Source organism: Lepidochelys kempii, chromosome 6 (genome assembly GCF_965140265.1).
Source record: "Lepidochelys kempii isolate rLepKem1 chromosome 6, rLepKem1.hap2, whole genome shotgun sequence".
Taxonomy (NCBI): Eukaryota; Metazoa; Chordata; order Testudines; family Cheloniidae; genus Lepidochelys; species Lepidochelys kempii.
This window is the reverse complement of record NC_133261.1, coordinates 104337344-104354043: the sequence shown is the minus strand read 5'-3', so window position 1 is coordinate 104354043 and position 16700 is coordinate 104337344. Positions and strand designations below refer to the sequence as shown.

Below are 16700 nucleotides of genomic sequence, written 5' to 3'. Positions count from 1 at the left end.
ACATTCAAGATACTAAGTGTTCAATGCTATTTCTTTCTTTTTCTTTCTTTTATATAATATAAAGAAACAGTCCTGAACCAGGACCTGTTTGTGCTAGGCGCTGTACAAACACAGAACAAAAAAGAACAGCCCCTTTCCCAAAGAGTTTACAATCTAAGTAATCTCCCAGGATTGGCCAATTTTATTTACCCAGAAGACCATAATGGTTTTCTGTTAAACTGTGTAGTGTAAATCTTTTGGAATCTTTCAGATGGGGTGCTTTTCTTGACCTGCTGCTCACAAACCGGGTAGAATTAGTGGGGGAAGCAAAAGTGGATGGGAATCTGGGAGGCAGTGACCATGAGTTGGTTGAGTTCAGGATCCTGACGCAGGGAACAAAGGTAAGCAGCAGGATACGGACCCTGGACTTCAGGAAAGCAGACTTCGACTCCCTCAGGGAACGGATGGCCAGGATCCCCTGGGGGACTAACTTGAAGGGGAAAGGAGTCCAGGAGAGCTGGCTGTATTTCAAGGAATCCCTGTTGAGGTTACAGGGACAAACCATCCCGATGAGTCGAAAAAATAGTAAATATGGCAGGCGACCAGCTTGGCTTAATGGTGAAATCCTAGCGGATCTTAAACATAAAAAAGAAGCTTACAAGAAGTGGAAGGTTGGACATATGACCAGGGAAGAGTATAAAAATATTGCTCGGGCATGTAGGAATGTTATCAGGAGGGCCAAATCGCACCTGGAGCTGCAGCTAGCCAGAGATGTCAAGAGTAACAAGAAGGGTTTCTTCAGGTATGTTGGCAACAAGAAGAAAGCCAAGGAATGTGTGGGCCCCTTACTGAATGAGGTAGGCAACCTAGTGACAGAGGATGTGGAAAAAGCTAATGTACTCAATGCTTTTTTTGCCTCTGTTTTCACTAACAAGGTCAGCTCCCAGACTGCTGCGCTGGGCATCACAAAATGCGGAAGAGATGGCCAGCCCTCTGTGGAGATAGAGGCGGTTAGGGACTATTTAGAAAAGCTGGACGTGCACAAGTCCATGGGGCCGGACGAGTTGCATCCGAGAGTGCTGAAGGAATTGGCGGCTGTGATTGCAGAGCCACTGGCCATTATCTTTGAAAACTCGTGGCGAACCGGGGAAGTCCCGGATGACTGGAAAAAGGCTAATGTAGTGCCAATCTTTAAAAAAGGGAAGAAGGAAGATCCTGGGAACTACAGGCCAGTCAGCCTCACCTCAGTCCCTGGAAAAATCATGGAGCAGGTCCTCAAAGAATCAATCCTGAAGCACTTGCATGAGAGGAAAGTGATCAGGAACAGCCAGCATGGATTCACCAAGGGAAGGTCATGCCTGACTAATCTAATCGCCTTTTATGATGAGATTACTGGTTCTGTGGATGAAGGGAAAGCAGTGGATGTATTGTTTCTTGACTTTAGCAAAGCTTTTGACACGGTCTCCCATAGTATTCTTGTCAGCAAGTTAAGGAAGTATGGGCTGGATGAATGCACTATAAGGTGGGTAGAAAGCTGGCTAAATTGTCGGGCTCAACGGGTAGTGATCAATGGCTCCATGTCTAGTTGGCAGCCGGTATCAAGTGGAGTGCCCCAAGGGTCGGTCCTGGGGCCGGTTTTATTCAATATCTTCATAAATGATCTGGAGGATGGTGTGGATTGCACTCTCAGCAAATTTGCGGATGATACTAAACTGGGAGGAGTGGTAGATACGCTGGAGGGGAGGGATAGGGTACAGAAGGACCTAGACCAATTGGAAGATTGGGCCAAAAGGAATCTGATGAGGTTCAATAAGGATAAGTGCAGGGTCCTGCACTTAGGACGGAAGAACCCAATGCACAGCTACAGACTAGGGACCGAATGGCTAGGCAGCAGTTCTGCAGAAAAGGACCTAGGGGTGACAGTGGACGAGAAGCTGGATATGAGTCAGCAGTGTGCCCTTGTTGCCAAGAAGGCCAATGGCATTTTGGGATGTATAAGTAGGGGCATAGCGAGCAGATCGAGGGATGTGATCGTTCCCCTCTATTCGACATTGGTGAGGCCTCATCTGGAGTACTGTGTCCAGTTTTGGGCCCCACACTTCAAGAAGGATGTGGATAAATTGGAGAGAGTCCAGCGAAGGGCAACAAAAATGATTAGGGGACTGGAACACATGAGTTATGAGGAGAGGCTGAGGGAGCTGGGATTGTTTAGCCTGCAGAAGAGAAGAATGAGGGGGGATTTGATAGCTGCTTTCAACTACCTGAAAGGGGGTTCCAAAGAGGATGGCTCTAGACTGTTCTCAATGGTAGCAGATGACAGAACGAGGAGTAATGGTCTCAAGTTGCAGTGGGGGAGGTTTAGATTGGATATTAGGAAAAACTTTTTCACTAAGAGGGTGGTGAAACACTGGAATGCGTTACCTAGGGAGGTGGTAGAATCTCCTTCCTTAGAGGTTTTTAAGGTCAGGCTTGACAAAGCCCTGGCTGGGATGATTTAACTGGGAATTGGTCCTGCTTCGAGCAGGGGGTTGGACTAGATGACCTTCTGGGGTCCCTTCCAACCCTGATATTCTATGATTCTATGAGAACAAAGGAATCATTCCCATGCACGGACAATGCTTAAATTTCAGTATTTTGCCCCTTTCCTCCCCACCCCCAACCATTAGATCAATATTGGTTTGAGTAATTGCTTTCCAAGTTTCAGGATTGAAATGAAAGATTTGTTTCTAAATAATAATGCCCTGTTGATTTGGCTTTGGCGTTGCCCTAATATTGGCACACAGTATCACAGTGCGGTGCATGATATAAATAGCTCGTTGGATTAGGTTAGACAAGCATGAATGGAAAGTTCACAAAGTGCATTTTCTGTAGTTTGTAAGGCCAGGCCAATTGCTCTGTGAAATATCCGCAAATGGGGCTCCTGTTAGGAATTTCTATATGGTGCCTTGGACCAGCCCCTCGGGGCAATTGTACTTTAGAAGGAATCTTCAGAGGAAGATTTGGAAATCAGGTGACAAGAGTTGGTTAACATTGTCCCAAATAGTCTGTAATTTTGGGGTAAAAGTGGAACTGAGGACAGATAAGATATAAAAACAAACAACTTGGGAGAAGCGGAAGTCAGAGCTTGAATTGAGAGAGGACACAAGTCACCTCATCAAAATATTTAAACAAAAGGTAATTTAATTTCTACAGCAAAGTAAGGGGAACTTACTGCAGTCTCTTTGCTACGACTTTTACAAACATTGTGTTGTTTTAGTCCCTCATGAAGCTTTACAATCAACCAGACCAGATGATCTCTGGTTGCTGTTCCTTAGAAACATCATAACTAGAAATAAAGTAGTGAGGGGAGCCATTTTTTGAAGAGCATCTACTATCCATTTGCGGGGTATGGGAGTGGAGTTTTGCTTTTGCGGTTAATTAGGATGTAGATGTTTAACTAGCTTTTTTGAGGGTGCAGGCAGGTGTCTGTCTTATGCAATGAGTTGTGTGCACCAAATGGTGCCCAGAAAAATAAAGGCCACTTTTTATTGTGGGGTGTTGTGTGTGTGCGCGCACGTGTGCAGGGAAAGGGGTAAGAGAAGGCCAGTGAAATGGAAAGATGGAAATGACAGCATTGCTTTTCTCTCTTTCTCAGGTTATGAGGGCGTTGCAGAGTTCTTCACAGACCTCCTGAACCACATAGCTGCTGTCCTGCAGGGCCAGACACCAGAGGTGACCCAGCTCAACCTCAGCAAACTCCTGGCTGAGCAGACCGGCGGCCTAGTAGGGGAGCGGACATGCTGTGCTAGTACAGGCTGCCGAAGCGTGGTGGGAAAAGACTCCTCCTGGATTGTGGAAAGTGAGACCAATAGCTCAGTAAAGCTGCAGCACCAGAGACTTGGCTGCAACTCTGCAGTGTCCCCCAGCTTTCAACAGCACTGCGTTGCCACGTTGGCAACAAAAGCTTCCTCTCAATAGCCAGACAATGCCGTGGACTAAGGAAAAGCCGTGGGGAGTCAAATCATGGTCCTAGAATCAGAGCAGGCTGTAACAAATTTCTCATGATTTAACCCAATTTGTTGATGAAATTATCTGAAAAGGAGTGGGGAAGAAAAATGATCTGGATACATTTCATCAGATTCCATTTGCAAATCTGTAGTGAGCTTGCACATGCTTGTGTTTTTAACACTAGACCTTAATGTGGGAGGGTTGCTTTTGCGTTTTGTTTTAGATTTTATTTGTAATCACCAGTGACCAGCATTTTAAAATCAGACCTCATGGAACCGGAAAGAATTAAAGTTGACATGGTGTGCGTGACAATGGTAGAGATTTTCACCTTTCCAAAGTACTTCCCATTCCCTCTTTCCAACTGGACCCTTGAAAAGAACATTTAAGAAAGCTTCAGTATCAGCAGAACAGGTGTGCTCAGAGCTTCATTGGCAACTTGCTGAGGGCACTAGGACTGCACCTTATTTGGTGGATCAAAACAGATTGCGGCTGCCCTCCTGTTTAAAACTGAGGTGGAGACTGCAGTTCCAACTCTGGGGTTCTCTTCCTGGAACCGAGTTGCTTAAGATAAAGGATGCTTCAAATTGTATTTCGCCACAAGAATGCTACCATGGCAGTAACAAATCTTTTCTGATCCAGCAAGGCTTGAGTTTGAAAAGCAAAGGGTGCATACTACTAGCGGGAGTTGGGTGTCTTGGTAGATAAAACACTGCTCTTTGTACTTTTGGCTGGCCATAAGACCCTAAAGCTTATTCTTTAGCTGAGAAAATAATTGTCCTTCCATTTCACTCAGGCAAAGTGTAGGAATGCTTTGCTAGAGGGCTAGCAAATGGATCCACTTTTACTTTCACAGAGTAGTACACCAGCCTTGCACATCCTGTAAATATATGTGTAATTCAGATTTGTAGCCACTATTTTCCATTAATACATGGCTATGCATAAATCATTGCTCTCAACAGTGATTGAATATGAGCAAAATTGGAGAGAGCAGGGTTTTGTGTAAGTTAGTGACTTGGGACAGTTTTTCTGATTTAGAAACTGTTACTATCTGGGACCGCTAGAGGAAGGGGAGTAGGTAAATTACAAGAGTAGTGGGTGTACTCATTTGTGAAATATAATACAGTCTGATCATACATTACAGTTGAGATACCGTAGCAAAACTAAAATGTATGTTCTCTTCCTGCAACACGGCAGCATCTTCTATCCTTTTAAATTTCCTGCAACTTTTGTCAATCCTAAACACTAAATTGGAAGTAACTGAATCAGACAATGCTGTAAAAGCAGGTTTCAAGCATACACATTATTTTTGTGGGGCTCATGGCCTTTCCATCTTTAAGAAATCCCTAAACTATGTTCACGGAGATGCTATTAAGAAAGCTTCACCTTAGTTAAGCACTGGGATGTGACAGTTCCATGTTTTTCTATCTTAAGCATTTGTAGAGCAGTCATCACCGTAACACATTAGTGCCAACTAATCTAGTATCTGATAGCCAGAGTGGTGGGAAGGAATAGGTAGGGGATATAATACAACCTTAGGGTAGTGGAGGGAGCCAGAGCAGGAAGACACGGAGGGAGGAGTGAGCCAAACCATTTGAAAAATGCTCACTGCCATATGGTGGTGGCCATCCCTCATGGAGAAGTCCTATAGGGTCCTGTAAAAATCACTCTTAACCTTTCTATAGGATTTTATTGGGGGAGGGGCTGTCAATTTCTGTTAACTTCTACAAGACTTTTCCATAAGGAATGTCATTCGTCTTTGCGATTTCAGAGTCAGATTTGTATGAAACACGAATACAGCAAAGTTCCTGGATTTGTGTAAAAATCAATTCTGAATTGGGCACCTGTCATAACCCCACTATGCGTCGAGGCTGCTGAATAATTGCTGAATCCCACCGTTTACTGCATGTGGTAGGTCCCAGGTGGCAGGGGTGAAAGTGAGGACGACAACCATAGTTATGGACTTAAAACAATTTTCATGGTTGACCAAACCTTTCTTAGAACCAAGACTGAAATAAAATAGACATCTTAAGGTTTTTTTTGAGATCTTTTCATGTTTCAAGTAAAGCAAAGATGCCCTCAGGAAAGAATTCACCAGTGTGTATTTTTGTATGGTACTCTTGTGTGACTGGCGGGTGGAATGTTTATAGATTTGCCATTTGCTTCCTTTATTAAAATGGAAAAATTTTAATGGGTGGTGGTGGGAGGAAAAGAAGCGATGCTTAATATGGTTTAGTAACACGAGACCTTTCAAACTAACTGTGTTTACGTGAATCAGAGTGTTGGATCCAGTTAAAATGTCTGTATGCTGTTTCCTAGTTATAACATTGAATAAGAATTTATTTTCCCTGGCTACCTTCTGAATTTTGGTTGGCCTATTTTGCACTGCTTTATTTCTCCAAAATAAACTACTGAAATACAATTGTGCATTTTACACTTGTTTACAGATGATTGTTAAAAAGATTATTTTGTAATTCTCTGAAGCCTTACGAGATACTTTACCTATTTAAGTATAATCCAGACCTTGGCAAAAATTAGAAAATAAGCTTAGTTCACTAGCATGATTCCTGACAGGGTCTTTCCAAAATTCTATAATTTATTTGTATTTATCTAGTTTATTTGTATTGCTTTAATTTACTGGGCACAAATATCATGCAAATATTCTTTAATGATATAGCATTACAATGGGATTTCCATATAAATATCATGTAGATACAATCATGATATGTTTCTTCAGATTGACTCACACAATAGAATTTTGCTAATTCACATGAACAGCTGGGAGACCAATGATGAACTATTGAAATTTGTGTTCATGTATCAAGTACACAAACAAATGCAGCAGAACAAAAAACAAAACAAACCACCCAAGATTACTTCACTGTAAAGACATTCAAGCATGTCCTCAACTTTAAGCATGTATTTAAATCCTTCCCTATTCAGGAAAACACTTAAACACGTTCATCACTTTAAACAAGTGTTTAAGTGCTTTTCTGAATCAGTGCCTTATTTGGCAAGTGTAGACTAGCTTTAGTTATGATGATGCTTCATAGTAAACTACTCAATGTTCTATAGTATATTTTATAAAAGTAATGGAGTCTTAGTAATATTAGACCTCACTATAGTGTCCTTGCTATTAAAATTTTCCTGAGAATTAGGGAGTGACCACTGTTTTCTGTATGTGAATTATAGGGTGTGTGAATTAGTGAGATTCTGCTGTGGTTTCGGATGTTTACATACTTATCATTGTATGGATTGAGATCATTTCCACGGTAATTAGAATGGTCAGCTGTTACCCAAAATGGACCAAATTCTGTCCTGTTAACTGTTGTAAATCCTCAGTTACACTATTAACTTCATTGGCCTTTCTCCACGTTTGCTCTTGTTTGAATGGAGCAGAATTGACTGTGACGGTCAAAGACTTGGTCCTATTGAATCCAATGATAGTTCTGCAATTGAAAGATCAAGATTTGCCCTTATGTAGAGAATACTTGCATGGTATTAGAATAGCCTGCAGTGGAAAGCCGTTACCATTTATCCATCTATTCACCTGACCGACTTGATTTGCCACATTATGCTTTGGTTTGTAATGGTAAATCATTCAGAAGTTACATACTGCTTTATTCAAAGTGCAGTTTTAAAATGCAACCTAACTGTGATGATGATCAGTGGTTAGGGTTAGTGAAATAGAACATACACTTGGACTATGGCATTTTTCCTTTTGTTTTATCCACATGTCTGGGTATACAAAACTTACGTGCTTTAGATGCTGACTGACTGGGCTGACTGGCTTATAGGATGCATCTTGTAGCTTATAGACTGTTGATTTGTAAATCTAGGCTTTTTTAAAATCTGAATGATAAAGTGGTTCAAAGATCCCAGTTCTAAATGCATGTGCATTTGTATGTAGGAGATCTGTTAGATTTCGGTGTAATCTTCGGCGGCAGGTTCCACAAACAAAACCACTGGTAAGGTGTTTTTTTGTTTGTTTGTTTCATTTTCTTTTAAGTAGCTGAATACACATTAAGAGCCTGACCCGAAGGGCTAGTCTACACTGGCAATGTTTTTGCAACTACAGACTAACACGGCTGCTACTCTGAAACTGTCAGTGTTGGTTTGTGTAGTCACGGCAGAATGCTGGGAGAGAGCTCTCCCAGCGCTCTAAAAAAACACCTCCATGAGGGGCGTGGCTCCCAGCGCTGGGAGCACGGCTCCCAGCGCTGGGGCACTGTCTACACTGGCACTTCACAGCCCTGAAACTTTCTGCGCTCAGGGGGGTGTTTTTTCACCCCCCTGAGCGAGAAAGTTGCAACGCTGGAAAGTGCCAGTGTAGATAAGCCCTGAGACTTCAGTGGGAGTTGCAAGTGCTAAGGATCTCCCCAGGTAAATCCCAAAATTCTGCAGATAATTTAGGACTGTATCCAAGCATGAAACATTCAATTGGTGTTTTGCACAGAAATCAGTATCAGGATACAGCCAAAAGGCAACAGAGTAAAACTGGCCAAAAGCTTTGGATGTCTCTGGAAAAAATAATCTTTGATCTTTTCCAGACTTCTCAGTTTTTAGGCAAACATTTGCTTCACAAATTGTGAGAGGGGGGGTAGTGTCAAGTGGATCTGTGTTTTGTTTTCAAACTAGCTAGCAGCACTAAGCCTGCACAGCTGTGCAGAATATCTTGGTGGTGGTTTTTTAATGAATAAACTCTAGAAATAGTTTCACAGTTACCCCTGTGCCCACTTGCAGTAATTTACTTGCGTTAGCTTTGCTAATTTTCTTTTCTTTTTTTCCTCCCTTTTTAGTAACTGCTGTATTGTTTTATAGCCTTTAACCTGTAAATTATTCACAGTATTGCAATACTTCTTAAAAATTAGAAGTTGAAGAAAACGGTCAGTGTAGATTAAAATGTTTCCTTTAATATAATCTCCTTTTACACACACACACTCACTCTCTCTCTCTTCCAGATCAGCTTGTTGATTTTATTTGTACCTGCTGCTTTAATACCAGTGTCATAGGGATGTACTCACCAGAATAGATCCTTTTGCACCTTCATTTCCACACCCACTCTATGGATCCAGGCCACCGAAAGCTGAACTCATGACTGCATGTGTCTGTTTATATTTCCACTAGATTCAACAAGCTCTCATGTAGTTAGGGTTTTAAAATACATTTAAGTGAATCTGGTTCTAAATAGTGCAGTGAAATCTATAGTAAAGTAGAGTGAATGTTATGGAATATTCCAGCACATAGCAATGTTTTGGTTGCTGTTTGATTTATACTGAACCTCTGCTTGCTGTGAAGCTTTTCTGTAGTGGGAAGACAACAACATCGCTATAAGAAGATTGTGTGTGTGTGAGTGAGAGAGACAGACCGAGATAGTCTGATGGTGTCACATGGACTTGGAAGCGTGGCTTGAGCCAGTTTGTCATTATTTGCACGGGGAGGGATGGTGAATAACAAGAATCCAAATCCCTTTGCTGGCTTGGAGCTCCTGATGTGCTGTTTCATTGGTGCCCTGGAAAACTCCAGCATCAGCCATAATTGCTAATGAATAGAGCTCATAGAAATCAGGTCTTCCTGTTAATCCTTTTAAGGAAATCCATATTGTATTTTCTTTATCTTCCATTCCTTCTACAGTAGTTTGCAGATATAAATTAATTTAACAATCTTGTATGTGAAAAGGCATATATATCTACACATATATTCAAATTATAAAAGGGCGCATCTATGTAAGTATAAAATAGTGACTCCTATGTTTGAGATGTTAGCAGCCCAAAAGAATGAGAGAGTTGTTTATCTCTTGTAAAAAGTCAGTGCTGTTTAAAAAAAAAAAAAAAGTATTAGATGTATTTTTTTAATTATTTATTTCTTTGGATCATTTATTTGGTATTTTACATGGCTCCTGCATATCCCTGTGAGAACCACACGTCCCACTGAAATGCAGCCATTCTCCTTACAAATAATCCCTTAAAATCCTACAGCTTTAAAAAAAAAAATCCCTTCATGTGTGAATGGAGTTGTATACCCCTTTGTTGTCCTCTTAGGCATGTTTAAAATTCAGTGTCTCCAGTACAAAGCCACCAGTTCTTGGGACCATTTTTTTTTTTTTTTTTGGTGCGGAGTACGGTAATGTCCACACATGAACCAGCTTTATAGTGTTAACAAGTTTGTTTTTGTGCTTTGATTCAGTTCTGTTCACAAATGACAAATGAAAAATAAAACCAGTTTTGTACTTAATTTGTATATAAATATATAAAAGAGAAAAATTCATGGCTTACTGTAAAAACCAAAAGTATTTACTCTTTGGCTTTTTACTTATACTGCATGACTGAATACATGTGATGATGACAATGAAGATGGTGCTTTGTTCTCTCTGGTACCATTTATTTCAGTGGCAACTTACCCCTTTTCCTCATTTGCCAAGCACCTGTGATGGACACTATTTTGATTTTAACAGTAGAATAATATGCAGTACATATTGTATTGTTATTTCTGTAACTGTTTTGGAGACACAACTGTCCCTTTCCAACACATAGTGAAATAAATGCCTTACAACATCTCTTATTTTGCATTCTGTTAATGGGTGGGTGGGTGTTTATGGGAAACTCACCTGCAGGATTTTGGTTTCCACATCTAGTATCTTCCTCTTCCTTTTCCAAACTTCCAGTTATTTTGATTGATAATTGTGGACCTACTTGTATTGCTTTACTAATGAGGGAGGTTTTTTGCCCAGTAAGACTGGTGGGAAAGTAGGATATGCATCACACTTCACTGAGGTTTGGCCCTCAGTACAGTTGAAGCCATGTTAGCTACAACTTTGTTTATGGTTGTTGATTGGTAGTGCTTTAGTGTGGTTTTCCCTTGGTTGTAGTAGAGATGAAATTTGTGGTCTGGGAAGCCTGTTATTGCATTCTGCTGGGTATTAAGTAATGAACAGCACAATTTGGCCAGCAGAAAAAAATCCCTGTTCACGCTGGCAGGGATGTTACAACATTACTAAGTAGCAAACATTGTTTAAACATGGCTCTTGTTACAAGCATGAACAAGGGCCTGCATGAAATAAAATCCATGTCTTATTTCTTTGTGTCCTTTTATTCTATAATCATGAGCCCCTTAATTGGTGAATTAATGGGATACTGTCCAGTACAACTGAGCATTTACCAACAGCGCCATACTGGTATCTGAGTTTACCTCCATTTCTTCGTCTCCTTAACACAGGGTATTCCTAGCTCATCTGTGGCAACAGTCAGCAAATGACTTTTTTTTTTTTGTTTTCTACTATAGCTTAAAAATAGTTTTATTCAGATGGGGGAAATTCGCTGAATTCTAAATACCTTTTATTGCTTTTTACTTGGTTAAAAAAGATACGTACCTTTAGGCTTGGAAGGATATGATTTTTATCTCCAAATGTCAAATTCACTGTTCACACACAAACTGACCCCCCCAAAAATTTCCATTGATGATGATCAAAATTTACTGATAGGCAAAATAGGAAAAATGCTGCTTGAGAATTTAGAGTTTGGTTTAAGGATGTTTGTTTTGTATATTTTGTAATGTAATGTTGGCACTTTTGTGTTTTAGTTATAAAACTTTTACTTTTTGAGGCTCAACAGCTACTGGCATTAAATAATAATTGTCTGGCTCTCTATTGTTTGGCTCCTCCCATAATTTCGCACAACTGTGAAAATTTAAATTGATAAAAGTTGAATAAAATGCTTAAAAGTAAACACTGATATCCTTCAAAATTATTAAAAAAATGAAAATCAGATTCTCCCAAACCTCTGTATCTTGTAGGATTCCTTCAAAACAACATTTGTTCTTCCTTCTATTGATACACCAATAAACTAATTATCTTTGCTGAGCTACCATTATGGACAGGTCCTGTAGAATTTAATAGAAAATAGCCACCTTTCTGTGGTTTTTTGATCCATTCTATAGAAATTATTATTATAGTTATATTCTAATAGCACCTGCATTGTTTTAGGCACTATCCAAACAGTCCTTGCCCAAAAGAATTTACAGTCTCAGCCAAGAACTTCATAGGATGGTTTAAAACAGAAATTGGACATGAAAGCTATAACCCTCTAATAGTCCATAGCATTTTAGAAAAAAGAAAAGGAGTACTTGTGGCACCTTAGAGACTAACCAATTTATTTGAGCATGAGCTTTCGTGAGCTACAGCTCACTTCATCGGATGCATGCCGTGGAAACTGCAGCAGGCTTTATTTATACACAGAGAATATGAAAAAATACCTCCTCCCACCCCACTGTCCTGCTGGTAATAGCTTATCTAAAGTGATCATCAGGTGGGCCATTTCCAGCACAAATCCAGGTTTTCTCACCCTCCACCTCCCCACACAAATTCACGCTCCTGCTGGTGATAGCCCATCCAAAGTGACAACTCTTTACACAATGTGCAATAGATAAGCTATTACCAGCTGGACAGTGGGGTGGGAGGAGGTATTTTTTCATATTCTCTGTGTATAAATAAAGTCTGCTGCAGTTTCCACGGCATGCATCCGATGAAGTGAGCTGTAGCTCACGAAAGCTCATGCTCAAATAAATTGGTTAGTCTCTAAGGTGCCACAAGTACTCCTTTTCTTTTTGCGAATACAGACTAACACGGCTGTTACTCTGAAACCTGTCATAGCATTTTAGAATAATTTCTATGGAACCCCACTGATTTCTTCTCTAAAATCATTTTCATAATTGAGATGGCCCTGTGAGCTAACAGAACACTGGACTAGGGGGTCAGGAGTCTTGGGGTCTATTTCCAGGTCAGCCACTGACCTGTGTATGACCTTACGCAAGTCACTTACACTCCCTGTGTTGCTCTTTCCTCTCCCTCCTTTGTCTGTCTTGCCTATCTATAATGGAAGTTCTTCAGGCTGTCCGATGATGTGCCATGTGTAGGACCAAATGCAGCGGGGCCTTGGTCTTGGATAGAGACACTAGGCACTGGTACAACATAAATAATAACAATGAGGCTCCTTTTACCCAAATAGAGCATGGAATTTAACCAGCAAGGTTAACTGTAATGCAATCCAGATTGTGGGGTAAAAATCAATACACAAAAAATAAAATTAGTAGGGGAAGGGATTTTATCGTTCGAGTCACAGATGGTATATCACCAGGGGGCAAAAAAAAGCACTTGTACCAGATGTATCTTTAAAAAAAAAAAAAAATTATTGCACTGCAATTTCAGGAGTGGGAAAGTTAGCTTTCTCTATACTAGGAACAACCGAATGAGGGTATCTGATTACGAGAAAACTGTATCTTGATTTGGGTAAAACACAGCTCCAATTTGTTCTGTGAGCATGACAGTGTTGCCTAACCAGTCTAAGGCACATGCAAGATTGTATCTGGGTGTGAAACACAGGCAAAGAGGTGTCTGCCACAGATTGGAACGTTGTTTTAGCCTGCTCTTCTGGTTATTGTAATATGAGGTTGTGGGTCAGATGGCCAGGGGTGTGTTTAAAAAAAGATAGAACTTTCCCTAAACTCTATCCACAATCCCAGATTAGCTGGATGTCTGCTAAAATGATGTTCATCAATTAAATATGTAACCCTGGTGCCATATCTGTCTAGCCATTTATGATACAGTGATAGCTGTGGCCTTTTAATGTCATTACGTTTCAGAGTTAACATCCATTGCAATGAATGGGACAGTTCAACCCTTTTAGAACTGTAGTTTGACTGCCATACTGTAGACTCAGTAAGACATTGCTTCCTCAAGTCATGTTTGAGAGGTTGCCTTTGTGGCTGTAAGGTAAAAGTTTATTTTATAGAATCTGATGTGAGTATGGTATAAGTGCTGGCATGATGTACCACCCTGTCATTAGCTTTCTTTGACCCTGCATGGGTGTATTGTAATGTATTGGGACCCTTAGAGGACAAAATATGTCCTCATTAACACTCCTGGGATGCTCTCTGAAATGTTCGCAGTTGTACATAGATTCATAGGTATTAAGGTCAGAAGGGACCATTATGATCATCTAGTCTGACCTCCTGCACAATGCAGGCCACAGAATCTCACCCACCCGCTCCTGCAATAAGCCTCTCACCTATGTCTGAGCTACATTGGTGAGGCCTCATCTGGAGTACTGTGTCCAGTTTTGGGCCCCACACTTCAAGAAGGATGTGGATAAATTGGAGAGAGTCCAGCGAAGGGCAACAAAAATGATTAGGGGACTGGAACACATGAGTTATGAGGAGAGGCTGAGGGAGCTGGGATTGTTTAGCCTGCAGAAGAGAAGAATGAGGGGGGATTTGATAGCTGCTTTCAACTACCTGAAAGGGGGTTCCAAAGAGGATGGCTCTAGACTGTTCTCAATGGTAGCAGATGACAGAACGAGGAGTAATGGTCTCAAGTTGCAGTGGGGGAGGTTTAGATTGGATATTAGGAAAAACTTTTTCACTAAGAGGGTGGTGAAACACTGGAATGCGTTACCTAGGGAGGTGGTAGAATCTCCTTCCTTAGAGGTTTTTAAGGTCAGGCTTGACAAAGCCCTGGCTGGGATGATTTAACTGGGAATTGGTCCTGCTTCGAGCAGGGGGTTGGACTAGATGACCTTCTGGGGTCCCTTCCAACCCTGATATTTTATGATTCTATGATTCTATTGAAGTCCTCAAATCATGGTTTAAAGACTTCAAGGTGCAGAGAATCCTCCAGCAAGTGACCCGTGCCCCATGCTACAGAGGAAGGCGAAAAAGCCCCAGGACCTCTTCTAATCTGCCCTGGAGGAAAATTCCTTTCCGACCCCAGATATGGTGATCAGCTGAACCCTGAGCATGTGGGCAAGAGTCACCAGCCAGATACCCAGGAAAGAATTCTCTATAGTAACTCAGATCCCACCCCCTCTAACATCCCACCACAGGCCATTGGGCCTATTTACCATGAATAGTTAAAGATCTTGAAGCCAGAAAGGTCTTTTGCCCCCACTGCTTCCCTTGGAAGGCTGTTCCAGAACTTCACTCCTCCGATGGTTAGAAACCTTCCTCTAATTTCAAGTCTAAACTTCCCGATGACCAGTTTATATCCATTTGTTCTTGTGTCCACATTGGTATTGAGCTTAAATAATTCCTCTCCCTCCCTGGTATTTATCCCTCTGATATATTTATAGAGAGCAATCATATCTCCCCTCAGCCTTCTTTTGGTTAGGCTAAACAAGCCAAGCTCCTTGAGTCTCCCTTCATAAGACAGGTTTTCCATTCCTCGGAGAATCCTAGTAGCCCTTCTCTGTACCTGTTCCAGTTTGAATTCATCCTTCTTAAACATGGGAGACCAGAACTGCACACAGTATTCCAGATGAGGTCTCACCAGTGCCTTGTATAAGGGTACTAACACCTCCTTATCTCTACTGGAAATACCTCGCCTAATGCATCCCAAGACCACATTAGCTTTTTTCACAGCCATATCACATTGGCGGCTCATAGTCACCCTGTGATCAACCAATACTCCAAAGTCCTTCTCCTCCTCCATTACTTCTAATTGATGTGTCCCCAGCTTATAACTAAAATTCTTGTTATTAATCCCTAAATGCATGACCTTGCACTTCTCACTATTAAATTTCATCCTATTACTATTACTCCAGTTTACAAGGTCATCCAGATCCTCCTGTATGATATCCCGGTCCTTCTCTAAATTGGCAATACCTCCCAGCTTTGTATAATCTGCAAACTTTATTAGGACACGCCCACTTTTTGTGCCAAGGTCAGTAATAAAAAGATTAAATAAGATTGGTCCCAAAACCGATCCCTGAGGAACTCCACTGGTAACCTCCCTCCATCCTGACAGTTCACCTTTCAGTATGACCCGCTGTAGTCTCCCCTTTAACCAATTCCTTATCCACCTTTCAATTTTCATATTGATCCCCATCTTTTCCAATTTAACTAATTCCCCATGTGGCACGGTATCAAACGCCTTACTGAAATCTAGGTAAATTAGATCCACTGCGTTTCCTTTCTCTAAAAAAATCTGTTACTTTCTCAAAGAAGGAGATCAGGTTGGTTTGGCACGATCTACCTTTTGTAAAATCTTGTTGTATTTTGTCCCATTGACCTCAATGTCCTTAACTACTTTCTCCTTCAAAATTTTTTCCAAGACCTCGCATACTACAGATGTCAAACTAACAGGCCTGTAGTTACCCGGATCACGTTTTTTCCCTTTCTTAAAAGCAGGAACTATGTGAGCAATTCTCCAGTCATACTGTACAATCCCTGAGTTTACAGATTCATTAAAAATTCTTGCTAATGGGCTTGCAATTTCTTGTGCCAATTCCTTTAATATTCTTGGATGAAGATTATCTGAGCCCCCCGATTTAGTCCCATTAAGCTGTTCGAGTTTCGCTTCTACCTCAAATATGGTAATATCTACCTCCATAGCCTCATTCCCATTATCCCATGCTATCATTATCCCTAAGATCCTCATTAGCCTTATTAAAGACTGAGACAAAGTATTTGTTTAGTTATTGGGCTATGCCTAGATTATCCTTGACCTCCACTCCATCCTCAGTGTTTAGCGGTCCCATTCTTCTTTCTTTGTTTTCTTCTTTATGTGGCTATAGAACCTTTTACTATTGGTTTTAATTCCCTTTGCAAGGTCCAACTCTACTTGACTTTTAGCCTGTCTCACTTTATCCCTACATGTTCTGACCTCAATAAGGTAGCTTTCCTTGCTGATCCCACCCATCTTCCACTCCTTGTAGGCTTTCTGCTTTTTCTTAATCACCTCTCTGAGA

The 16700-nt window shown here is 41.0% G+C and overlaps 1 protein-coding gene across 5 annotated transcripts in view; it reads left to right on the top strand.

The window, feature by feature from the left end:
• The window catches only part of ITPK1 (inositol-tetrakisphosphate 1-kinase), a 256126-nt gene that overhangs the window by 227703 nt on the left and 11723 nt on the right, over positions 1–16700 (top strand). For 3 of the 5 annotated variants that reach the window (XM_073349511.1, XM_073349513.1, XM_073349515.1), the window contains one exon: positions 3614–12057. The exons of 1 other annotated variant lie outside the window; for it this stretch is intronic. In XM_073349511.1, coding sequence (XP_073205612.1) covers positions 3614–3936 — 323 coding nt within the window. In that variant the 3' untranslated portion in view covers positions 3937–12057. Of the gene's footprint in view, positions 1–914; positions 1010–3613; positions 12058–16700 lie in introns of those variants that run through there. One more of the 5 variants, XM_073349512.1, reaches the window with a different exon arrangement.